The sequence below is a fragment of the Ambystoma mexicanum genome, chromosome 1p, assembly GCF_040938575.1.
Source record: "Ambystoma mexicanum isolate Mex_15411 chromosome 1p, UKY_AmexF1_1, whole genome shotgun sequence".
Lineage (NCBI taxonomy): Eukaryota > Metazoa > Chordata > Amphibia > Caudata > Ambystomatidae > Ambystoma > Ambystoma mexicanum.
In genome coordinates this window covers 191,864,466-191,877,003 of record NC_090921.1, presented here as the reverse complement: position 1 = coordinate 191,877,003, position 12,538 = coordinate 191,864,466, and the positions used below count along the sequence as shown (strand labels likewise).

Genomic DNA, 12,538 nt, shown 5'->3' with positions numbered 1-12,538 from the left:
TAACCTCTTTTTAATATTGTGTTTGAATATTCTACCAACTTGGGAAGTTCTAGGATAGAGAATGATGTTGGGAGATCTTAGCTCTGATTGTAGATTCTGAGGCCAGACGTCAAGGATTGAGTCACTTGACAATTTAATCATAGATTGTAAAACCCTAACTGGGTTGAGGTCAAAATATATGTATGACACTAGCCAAGAATGTGAGGCCCTATTACCAAAGGGATGGTGGTCTTAAGTTTTTAATAGGTGATAATTGATCCACCATTATAGGTGTGATTAAATGTACGGAAGAGGTCTTGGATCTCCCAAATGATAAGGCTACTTGTTAATAGGAGGTCATCTAATTGGAATTGGGATCTTATGGAAGATGTGATTTTAATTCTTTGTTCGTTAATTAGAAAGGAAATCTAGGGATGGAAACTGTATTTTTCTTTTATCCCACGCCCCTTTTTATTGATGGAAAGGTTTGAAAAACCAAACATAATAAAAAAAATATAAATTAAAAAATAAATAGGTGTAATTGCACGATAGTAGCATAAGAGGTCTCCAGGAAAGGAATGAGGGGGTACGACGGGAAGGAGAAGGATCCCACGTTTCCGAGGTTAGGCCCATGTGAGGATCAGATTACCCAATGCTTTTGAAAAGAGGGTCCGTTGAGATGGTCCAAGCCTATCCATGTGTTGCAAAAATGCAATGAAGATGGAAGAGTTTGGAATATTTGAGAGAGTGATGGTGTGCATGGAGGAGCCATGAGTGGGAAGAGTGGATGTAGAAAGATCCTATTCCTTAGCTGGCGACCCACACAGAGCAAGCCGCAGCAGTGCACATGAGCGGTAACATGGAGAAGTCTTAAGAGGGGAACATCCGGCAGATCTCATGTACCACCTGCATATTCGAGGGATAACATTTGTTTGGTAGTAGTCTTTGGAAAGAAGGGCGGGGTGTGGTATTGACATGTCATTGGGGAACAGAACGCCTGGACGGTTGCGGTGGTTGACTGCAGAAGAGCACCAGAGCGGAGCTCCTTTGTAAATATACTTCATATAATTAAATAATAAAGAAAGCTATTTAACTTGCCTTTGCCGTGTGCCGCCCCATCACTTCAGGTGCTTTGCTATAAGTGTGACGTTCACTTACCTGCAACAGGGGTCTGCATGAATGGGGACCCTCCTTTACGATTTCAGAAGCTTTCAAATACTCCATGGTGGAGAATGGTTGCTTCAGAAGGAGCTTGAAGTTTAGATGCAATTAAGATCCAGCCAAAAGGCAGATTTGCTGGTGTATCAGGGCTCAACACCCTGCTAGCCATTGGTTAGTGCTAACTGACTCTTGTCAACTTTAGAATCTGAACCGTCTAATAGAGGTGGTGAGTGACTTTGTAAGGCTGGCTAGTAGCTTGCAAAATGATATGTGTACCCCTTTTGTATGATCTTGTGATTGGATGATGATCTCCACTTACAGCAAAGTGTACAGCTATACAGTTACTGTAGTTTTAAGGCACATCAGCTGTTATGGAAGGTTGGTTCTCATCTTGCTCACTTTGCCTGTTTGCCTCATGATTTCTACCCTCCTCCCCCCTCTTTACTCTGTGCCTTTACCGACCATTGTTTCTGTCCCACAGGTGCATTCCGTTTGTAATCGACCTCCAATCCAAACTCATCTGGTACAGCAGTGTCTTCAACCGCGTGCGGCGACTCAGTACCTCTGCCAATGCATACACCCCCTTCCACACCGGCTACAAATACTACTACAAGGAGGCTGGCGATTGGCTCGAGTGTTCCCCTGTAAGTAAGGCTTATGATGGGAAGAAAGTGTTCTAAATTGGGAACCTCAGAAGTTAATGCACAGTGCGAACTGCTATGTCAGGAATGTTTAAATGGCGCCTTGAGGGATAACTACTTGTCCTTGCTTGAGGACCCCAATTCTACTTTCTATCTCCTTGAGTAAAAAACCTGTTTTAACGGCTCTACCAGTGTCCAGAAAGCTTCCTTGTGATATGGGGGTGAGTGTGTTCCAATGCCAGTCTACCAAAAGTAAGCACAATGTGCTGCTACTTCTGGAATAGCAGAAGGTTCCTGCTCACGGAGTACGCATTCTGAGCACGGGCCTCCTAGGAGAATATGGCTTTGGAGGATTTTACTTTTAATGGTTCAACCTTCGGACCATACTGTTTCAGCTGTTCTACTTTACATAAAATGAATGTAGTTGTCTTCAGGGCTGGACTGACCTTCAGGGTGATTCTGGAGATTTCCTGGTAGGCCTCTGCACCCTCGGCCTCTTTTTGTATTTAATTTTCACATTTTACTATAGGTAAAGGGTTGAGCTTGCTTAAAATGTGTAATATGGGGCCACTTTGAAAATTATTTCCAGGGCCTCTTTGGGTTCCAAGTCTACCAGTGGTTGTCTTGGCCAGTTGGTACCCTAAATATGTTCACAGGAACCACAGAAGAGGACTTTAACTTTCTGTAGATTTGGCAGGTAGCTCGTCCAAACTCTGGGGCCCTGTTGTGTAAGGCTGGCTCTCCCAATCCCACTAGTCAGCACTTGGAGGGACTGGTTCCTTGGCAAATAGGGGAAAAATGCTGTTCAAACTTGCACTTGTACCACAAAGAGTAAAACCCCACCTGATACCACCCACCTCTGCCTCCTGCTCCCTTCCCCCTCCTTAGATCCCCCGGGGGAGCCCATACTTCCAGGGGAGCGTTGCTGACGTAGGACTAAAGACACGAATTGGATATTCTGCCATGCGGCTGTCTGGTAGTGGAGTCTGAAGTCGCCCAAACTCCCCCCCCCCCCCATGCCCAGTCGCAGGGCGCAAGTCAAGGGTACGTGCGGACGGATGGGGTCCCCACTTTTTTCAGATGGCGGACGCCGTTGCCTATGGTATTATATTTAACCTTGATATACTCGTTTTTGGGGACATCACATTCCATCGCGTATGTTAATGAGTCCCCTCACTTTTTGTTGATTTAAAAAAAAAATCTTTTTAGGACTTGATCCCTGCCTTGAGTACATTGACATTCATTCCATCCTACCCTCCCACCCCCTTTTTGAGCAGATCTGGGTCTATTGTCCGCTTGCTTTCCTGTTCAGACCCAGCTGCATCCCCTTACTAAGGAGTAGCTTTTAGCTCCAAATCATACAAACCTTATCCTACTTGTACACCTAGCCTAACCAAGGTCATTAGGCCATACATTTTCCAAGAAGCAGTCTTCAGGCTCTAGGATACCAGTCAATGGTGTCAGGAAGGGGCTTGAAGTGCTGTAAGGAGAGCAACGCCACTCGCTCTTGTCGAACAAAGTATTGTAGTTGGGGTTCAAATTTTGCTGATTCTTAGTGTGCACATTTTATAGATGTACAGAGTGCAAAACGCAGGAGCCGGAGAAAGCCAGGGTGCAAAACCAACTTAAAGCATGGCCTTCTGTGGCAGGCAGCACTGAAGTGCCTGTTTTTCTGCGGGTGGGGGGTTTGTTGGGGGTTGGGCAGTCTGTCGGTTTGGGTTGTGTTTGCGGTAGGTGGTGAGGGGAGACTACCTAGTCTTGAAGGATGAGTAGAAGTGGGTTGGAAATCTGAGGTGCCCTTACTGCCATCTGGCCATAGCTCAAGTGTAATTAGTGTTCTCTATGCTGGGACGCGCTAAGCTTCCTGGATGCTTCACCATACTGGTCACGTGACTTTCTTTCGGCTTTGCCTTTCCTCCAGGTCTTTGTGCAGAACATTGAAGAGGCCTTGCGGCAGGGCGCGAGGGAGGCTCACTGCCGAACGCCACAATATCACTATGTTGTGGACCTCCTGGCTGGCTACCAGCAGAATATGGTCACCGGCACCAAGCGGCAGATCTGCTGCCGCCCCATCTTCTGCTCGCCTGTCATGCTGCTGCCTCAACTCCGGTAAGGAAAAAGCCATGCATACTGCCCCTTTGCCATGTACCCAACTAGTTCTTTTTTGCTGTTGGATCCTTATTTCTCCTTGCTTCCGATCTGATTATTGGTAGAATGGAGGGGTGGGGAGGGCTCTTGAGGAACATTGAATTTGTTGTGCATGCATGGCATGACGGGATTAACCCTGCAGTCTCTGTTGTGTGCATGCAGTGATTGGAGCAAAAGTACATGCACCTTCACTAGAGACTACATCTAAGCCCCTTTCCTCTCTCATTCATTTATTTGCAAAAAGAATGCCCTTCATGTGTTAGGATCTGGGTGCTGAGGAGCGTGCAACAGTAAGACCTCCTGGTTCCATCTGTTAGTTGAGGACTCATTTTTTTTTTTAACTCCCATTCCCTAGCACCTTGTCTGGCACAAGCTCCCCGGAGAACTCTGCACTACCTGGCCAGCTTTCCTTGAGCGCTTCCAGCATTGACCAGCCGTATCCCGAGACGTGGCTGGACGTCGACGACATGCAAGACTTTACGCAGGTGCCCATGTCCTTCGAGGACCGCGGCTATCGGCTTATCTACAGCTTCTTCCACAAGACCATGCCAGAGTCCAAGTACATGATCACCAGTATCCAACGGGTACAGAACTGCTTCCTATGGGACAAATACAAACGGTACGCCAAGCTGCCGGCCAAAAGTGGGCGGGGGGGGAGGGCGGGGGTTGGGGGTTTGCTTTATATGGTGCATGACCTGTTTGCAAACGCATCTGCCCTTGGTTACCATGCGCCATCTTGTTTTGGGGAAATGTGCATTCTCTGATAAATCATCCAATGCCTCGACCGTCAAAGTGTGGTTGGAAAGGAAGCCTGGTCTCACTACTACGTAGTAGATAATACAACCAAAATGCTAGCTAGCCCCGAGTCCCGACATTCCCATTCGCGTAGTCCCAGATCTTTTCCAAACCCAGAAAACGCCCCTGATGAGATGGCCTCAGCTACGAGTTAGCATTAGCACATACAAGAATGCAGTATGTCTCTGTGAGGTGCTAGATTGGAAGTTATGCATTCCTATGCGAGCAGAATCCTGCCGGACTGGGAAATGACTCTGCTGCTCTGCAGGGAGGGGGGCGGGGGGTGCATGTGTTACACGAGAATAATGCAATGTCTGCCAATATTGCATACATTTTTGATCCGTGATGATGCTACTAGACCTAGTTTGGGTGGACTTGATGCCCTGTCTCACTGATTTTTAGATGCAGTACCTATGCAGATATTCGGTAGCTGGCCTGAGCCGATGCACATTCTAATCCGCAGTTCATGGTTTGGGCAAATTGGTGCAGTGCATTGCCAGCCTTATGTATAGTTTGGATGAATTGATAAACGAGGCACCGAAACAGTATTAGATGGGGCAAAATGATGCATTTCCCTAACCCCGTGGTCTTCAACCTGCATCTCTCTGGATGTTTTGGACGATGACTCCCATGATGCCTCACAACTGACTACACTATATAATGCAGATGGGAGCTGTAGTCCCAAAAATCTGGAGAGCCGAAGGTTACAGGAGACATATCCTATTCATATTTAATAGGATATTTATTGAGCAGGGGGTCTATCTTCAGAAAGCAATGGAGCCCTTTACAAATCAGGGGGGCTGGGGAAGGACACTCTGAGGGAAGCAGAGTGAAAAGGGAGTGTGCTGCTAACCAGGGATGGTGTGTAGCTTGGTAGTAAGGGTTCTACATCCAGGGGAGCAAGGTTAAGGGGGGGGGGGAGCGGGCGACAGATAACTCTGTCTCTGGTTAGGTGGGGAGTGGGGGGGGGTGGACGTAGGTGTTTGGGAAGAGTGATTCCTTGAAAAGCAAGGTCTTGAGCTCCTTCCTGAAATGTAATGTAGAAGTACGGGAGGACGTGTCTGGTGTTCACGGGTAGGAGGTCCCACAGTCTTGGGGCATAACTGATGTCTTGTCTTCTGGTTCTTTCCTACCTGCACTGTTTGAGATAAGTCTGCGCATGTCTTCACATCTCTGGAGGCCTACGATTCACCAGAAGTAGAGTCTCGCGGTGAGGTAGACTTCAGGGTGACCCCTTGAGGATGACCCTCTGGAACAGCCTTCCTGCCTCTCTGAAACTTGAGGAGAACCATCTCCGGTTCCGGAAGCACCTCAAAACCTTCCTCTTTGCTTCTGCTTTCTCTCCCTCTCTCCCCTGCAGAATTCCTGGCTGAAACTGCACTGGTTACCTGGCCACCCTTTCTTATCTCGGGCCCAGGCCCCGCCAGTGGCACACCTGCACTGCCTCCCGGGCAGCCCCTGCACCTGGGAACAGTTTTCTGTCTCCCGACAGTCCCCCTACCAGCACTTATGTCTGCACTTGCCAACATCTGGCCGTTTTTATTTATTTATCTTATTTATTCTACTATCCCCTGTACTGCACTTTTCCCCTCTCCTTTACCCCATGCACTTTTCCCTTTCCCCCTTCCCATGCACTTGCGCGATCTGAATGACACCTGGCCTAGTAAGATCGTTATCTGTCGTCCCTTTTGTTTCCCATCCCTTGCCTCGTCGCGCCTTGAAACACTTGTGTATAGGCGCGTTATAAATGCCATATCATGGAGTAGCGTTGGTGCTTGTAGCAAGGGCCAGTGCAGTTTGACGAGGGTCGGGATGATGTGGTTGAATTTGTGGAGTCCTGCGAGTCGTACTGGTGATGCGAACTGATAGTAGATTGTGCTGATGCCGTTAAAGTACAGGCTGTTTTGGTGGGGAAATAAAGCAATGTCTCTTGGCTGGGGGGTAGTGTTCGGAGTAGATCTGGTGTGCTTTTCAGCTACACCTATTGTGACTTCGGTGGCAGCATATTTCAAACGCAAAGCATGTTTCTGCTTGGAACTCAGAATGGCACATGGTTGTAACACGTGTACCCCTTTAGCAACTTTGACATATTTGCTTATGCCAAAATGAGGTGCTCTTAATAATCCGTTCTTCTTTGGTTCCACAGGAAGAAGGCGCACATGTCGCGGAAGTTGTCTGAGCGGGAGCGGCTCGTCAACGAGCGACATCTATTCCATGGTACTTCACACTCCTTAATCGATGCCATCTGTAAGCACAACTTTGACCCCCGACTATCTGGCAAGCACGCCATCATCTATGGACAAGGCAGCTACTTTGCCAGGAAAGCAAAATACTCCCACCGCTATGCCCCCTGCTCTCCCAGCGGGCAGCACTATGTGTTCCTCTCCAAAGTGCTTGTCGGCAAGTCTGCACCCGGCATCTGCTCGTACCGGCGACCACCGGCTCTGGTGCCGGAAGACCCCGCAAGTGACCTCTTTGACTCGTGCGTGGACAGCCTGAAGGACCCACAGATTTATGTGATATTTGACAACGATCAGTGTTACCCCTACTTTATCATCCAGTATGAACAGATCAAGGATGTCCTCCGGCTGGACTGATGTTGCACATAAACTGTTGCCTCGGGGAAGCCTGTGTCGCAGTGCACAAAACTGGGAGCCGTCATCCGAGGAATGGCCAATCCCTTGACAGTCCCCTCTGGGTTGTGCATGAAGAGGAAACAAGACTGTAGTCCATGAGACACCTCCATTGCTGCTGAAGAATGTTTTTCAATGAAAGTGAATGAACACTTGTAGTCTAAATGCAGGAAACAGTAACAATTCACGTTGAGTGCCTTAGCCACTTAAAATAAAAAATAGAATTTGTTGATCGCGTTGTGTGCATTCAAACATGAACCAACTGCCATGTTTGTTGCCAACGCAGGAAATATTTAATTTTTGCCACCAATCCCAAATAGGCTCAACCAGACTTCCATAAACTACCGGCTGCATGCAATGCCATTTTGTCACCAAGGCATGTGGTTCAGCTGTTGGGGTACCAATATGCAGGTCTTCGGACATCTTCTTGATGACTTCTTCCTGCCCACCACCCATGATTACCAAGACACCAATTTCTTATGTGTTTCTGTCTCCCACTTGCACTGGGTATTCCAGGATTGAAAAGGTCCACTGGAACCTTCTGGCCAGGCCAAGCACAGGCCTTTCTACACAGTAGTCACCAGAAGTATCCGAGCCCCACATCCAACGCTTCTGTGCCTGCATGTTAGTTTGGAGCAGCCATGGCCAGCCCCGTTACTGGTAGAAGAGCTCGGCAGATCTCCCTGCAGCTCTGCTAGAGAGAGCAAAGCTGTGATTTCGAAAGTCCTTGTGCGTAGTAGCAGCCTCTGTGACTTTGTTCTGCAGCTTTAGCCCGAGCTGTGTTCGGTCTGTATCCCGCAGCCAGGCTGATCTATGTGAAATGGAGGGCTCCTTCCATGCACAGGTCACCAATACCAGCCACTTCCCTAGCCCTGATCACCCATCCCAACAGTCCTGCTGCAGTTGGTCATAATGCAATGCGATTGCTCTACCAAAACCCATTTGGTTTTATCTCGGGGGGGACAACTGGGTCTTGCAGAGGCAAACTTGCATTTTCTCAACAGGATTCATGCAGCCTCTCGCTGCTGCCCTAGAGCCAATCCCTGTTCTCGAGCGATAGTATTTAATTTTGCTGGGGAGTCAGGATAGGAAACTTTGTTTTATCCCCTACAGTCGTATATTTGAACAACCACTACACACACGTTTACACCTCTAAACCTTCACTCGCACCCTTTTGACCACATTTTCACATCCTTACTGTTCTTTTTTTTGTCTGATTGCAGTCTTCACTCGCACTCATTTCGCACCATTGTTCCCCTCTGCTCTACTAGCAAAACCCTCACTCTTTTCGCCCCCAAACACAAGTCTGCACAGGCGATTGCTAAAAAACCTTGTGCAGCACACCCATTAGTTTGACTGCCATTTTTTATCCTACGGTTGCTCTCCTCTGATTGGTTCAAAGGGAGATCCATCGGCAGACTCTGGAGGAGCTACTTGGCTGTTGACCAATGATGAACAATTCCCTTGGTATGCTTACCTTACAGTTTAGAGTTTTTAGAGTCTGGTTTTTGAGACCATACCAGCCCACCTTGTATCTGCTCCCTTTTCTTGTGTGCGTCTTGGAAAAGGTTTTTAAGGAACAGTGATGTCTATTGTGTTGTGTTACAGGCTGTTCTGTCGCAGGGAAAAATATTTTTCTCAATAAAGTCACCTTTTTATAGTAACATTGTAGTGATGGGTCTTCCTCTTGCATCCTTGTAGAATCTAGAGAAGGTGGGTTTGACTGACATGGAATGCTACCTGTTGGTGTGTTGTGATATGACTAGGGTTCCAGGAGAGTCAGTTGAGATGTAGACCACTGAGAGAGAGGATGCCGGTGTTTGCCTATGTAAACTGGAACTTACCATCTGACAAATATGACTCTAAGAACTGGATGTAATACTTGGAAGCTTAATAAAAAAGTTACTTGTTTATCTCATGAAGTCAGAGTCGTTATCCAGAACCCAGATTTCCACATTGGCGACAAGGATTCTGGCTGTGCTGGGGGGACAGCACAGAAGGGACAAGCACCGCCCCCCCAACCAAGGAAGACCCTCTCTCTCAGGTAGGGCGAGTGCTTTATGCATGAGGCGCAGAAGGGCCCAGCGCAAAGGGCACAGGCGCAGGAAATAAGGAGCTGCGCCAGGGCCAGGGTCCAGCTGGCCTCCCAGCAGTTGGGCAAGTCAAGTGCATTGGAAGTCAAGAGACTGGCAGAGGAACTTTGGCAGTGCAGAGGGCCCAGAGACTGTTGTAAGTGGTTTGGGAACCCATGCTGTGGGATGGAGGGCTAGGAGCCCAAGGCAGTCGCAAGTGAAGAGGCTGGGGTCTGGGCTATGCCTGGAAAACTGGGAAGCCATACTGCGCAGCTGAGAGGCTTGGAGCCCGGGGCAGCAGCATTGGAAGAGGTTGGGAACCTAAGCTGCGCCTAGGAGAAACTGAGAAGTCATTTGGAGGGGCTTGAAGCTCATGTGTAAGGCGCCTGGAGCAGAGGAGGGTCCTGGGGGCCATTGCATCGTTTGGAGGGGCCATGCAGCAACTGGAGGGGCTCATTGCCCAATGTGCTGTGCCGAGGAGGGGCCAAAAGCCCATTGCAGTGCTAGAATGGGCTTAGAGCCTGTGGCTGTACCTGGAAGGGCTTGGAGCCCGTTGTGGAGTTGCTGAAAGGCTTGTTGCCGTTCCCAAGAGGGGCTATGTGCCATCTGATGAGCATTGGTAATAAGCGTTAAAACGTGTTGGCTTGTATCGCATGAGAAGTGAGGAGAGATTCTGCAGAGGCAAGTATTACCTTAGTAGGTTGGTTGGTCGTGCTGTGCTGAAGTTGAGGAGGAAGCTATGAAACTAAGCGGTGCATGTTGGGAGCGGCGGTGCTGTGCAGGGCATGGAGGGGCTCTGTGGGGCTCGGTGGCCGAGTGAAGGCTGCGCTGTGGGCGGCTGCTGGCTGTAGGTGCAGCGTTGAAGACTCTGTGCTGAGGGCTGCCGCCTGGTGCGGCAACCGTTTTCCCCAGAGCAGCGGAGTGCGAATGGTACATCACGTGTGAGAGCAGGCGTGATTGCGATTCAGCCGAATGTTCGGCTAGTGTGAGGCCTGTTAGCACATCAGTGGTAACGGTCGTTTCTGAATATCAACAAGTCTTCTTCTTAATTATCAAATGCGTGGGCAGACCCACGCAGGCGCTTCCCCATCCTAAAGGATGATGTGCACCAACCCCACCAATCAACACACAGGCCACACTTCCACACAAACCACCAGCTACCCAACCACAAACAACCACACCCCCCAATCCAACACCACCAGCCACCCCACCGCAAACACACCCCCCCCCACCACTGAAAACACCACCCAGCGAGACCCGGAGACTGGCGCGAAGACCCGCGAGACCTCAGCCCGTACGCCTACACATGCGCTCAGGCGAGGCACAGTGCGCTGCCGCCCACCCACCGTGACCAACCCGAGCGACACCCACACTTCCACACGAACCTCCAGCCACCAAACCACAAACAACCACTACCCCCAATTCAACACCACCAGCCACCCTACCGCAAACAACCACACCCCACCAATCCACACCAACAGTCACAACACCCCAAATTCACACCACCCAGCGAGCCCGGAGACCGGCCCGCAGACCCGCGAGACCCCAGCCCGTATGCCTACACATGTGCTTCAAGCGAGGCACCGCGCTCTGCCGCCCACCCACCGCGACCAACCCGAGCGACACCCACACTTCCACACGACCCACCAGCCACCTAACCACAAACAACCACCACCCCACACCACCAGCCACCCAACCACAAACAACCACACCCCACCAATCCAACCAACAGCTACCACACCGCAAACAAACGACCCCCACCAACTCACACCCCATCCCTAGCTCTGCCAGCTACCCGCCACTTCCAAACGCATCCGCCATCTGCGCAACACCTCAACAGCACAACCACCTTCCTGAAACATGGAAAATAGTTCCCATTAGAGAAACGAATATCAACAAGTCGGAAAGGAGAGAAAGCTGCAGGGCTGAAAGAACCTCACAGCGTGTGGCAGCGTGGTGACGTACAGGGTCACTGGAGTTTCTCTTTTCGTTTCATTGGTGGAAGCGGTTTCCTGTTGAGTTGAAGGAGGATGTGCCAATTCCTTTTTAAATGCAATGGAGCAAAAGTAGGTGGGCGCTAATGCCGTTGTTGGCAAACATAAGAAGGTGCCAACTGACATTACAGGAAGTTCGGAAAATTACTGAAACGTAATTTTGGACAACAGGATCCAGGAAAAGCTGCCTGTTAGACATCCAGTGAATGCGGGGGCCAGCTCACATTTTTCAGAAGAATAATTCTGGGTTTGGTGAAAGCGGGGCTGCCGTGTGAAAGTGAGTGTCACTGAAGGAGCAATGGAATTGTAAAGATGCAAAGGCAATCGGGAGGTTTCGGCGATCTCGAATGAAGTTTTGTTTTTGGGGGGAGAGCTATAGGTGCTGAACGCGACAGTGTAGAGAGGGGCCGTGCCCCCAGATGTACTTTTGGGTTTAAACGATGCTGCCACAAGGAACAGTAAATGAAGCAAATAGTTATTTTGCTTTTGGTGACCTGTTTATTATTTGGTCTAACAAGTTTAGTTTAGTTTGTAATGAGAGGTCATTTGAGGCTTGCCAACTATTTGGATATTCCTGAGTGTAGATGAGTTGGGGTAAATGGAGTGAAGTTAGAGTGCATGTCGTAGCCTCTGTTAGAAAATGCATTAGAATGATTTTGTTTTCCACATGATTTAGGGAACATGTTAAGAAGTCTTAAGAATAGGTTGCCTAACAATTTATTTATTCCCACAGATGGACTCTAAATTAAAGTGTAGTGTGGACTGGTCAGAGTTACAAGAGATGTTGAGGGGTTAAATAATGACATTACCGCTGCACTAATGATTTTGTTTTGCAGGTGGGACTATTTATACATGCTAGAGATTTTAGTAGTTTTGAACTAGTGTACACGCAGTTATTGCTAGTTGGAATTTTTGTAGAGATTTTGTCTCAATGTGAAGATGAGGTCATGAGTTAAACTGAGTGTGTTACGCTAGTGGTCTGTATGTATTGTAGTTCTCCCATAGTGAGTTGTTAAGTGAAGGAATGCTTTCAATATGGGCACATGAGGGGTGGTGGGCGGGTCACTGAGTTTTGGTGAAGTAGCTACCCAAGTATCGGATACTCAGCCTGGTTG

General features: G+C 48.8%; 1 protein-coding gene across 2 annotated transcripts in view; it reads left to right on the top strand.

The window, feature by feature from the left end:
* Nucleotides 1-9,021, top strand: part of LOC138567823 (protein mono-ADP-ribosyltransferase TIPARP-like) — a 149,233-nt gene extending 140,212 nt beyond the window's left edge. The window contains exons 3-6 of one of the 2 annotated variants that reach the window (XM_069646320.1): nt 1,622-1,784; nt 3,703-3,890; nt 4,285-4,548; nt 6,871-9,021. In XM_069646320.1, coding sequence (XP_069502421.1) covers nt 1,622-1,784; nt 3,703-3,890; nt 4,285-4,548; nt 6,871-7,321 — 1,066 coding nt within the window. In that variant the 3' untranslated portion in view covers nt 7,322-9,021. The remainder of the gene's footprint in view (nt 1-1,621; nt 1,785-3,702; nt 3,891-4,284; nt 4,549-6,870) is intronic. The other variant, XM_069646324.1, reaches the window with a different exon arrangement.
* The last annotated feature ends 3,517 nt before the right edge of the window (nt 9,022-12,538 follow it).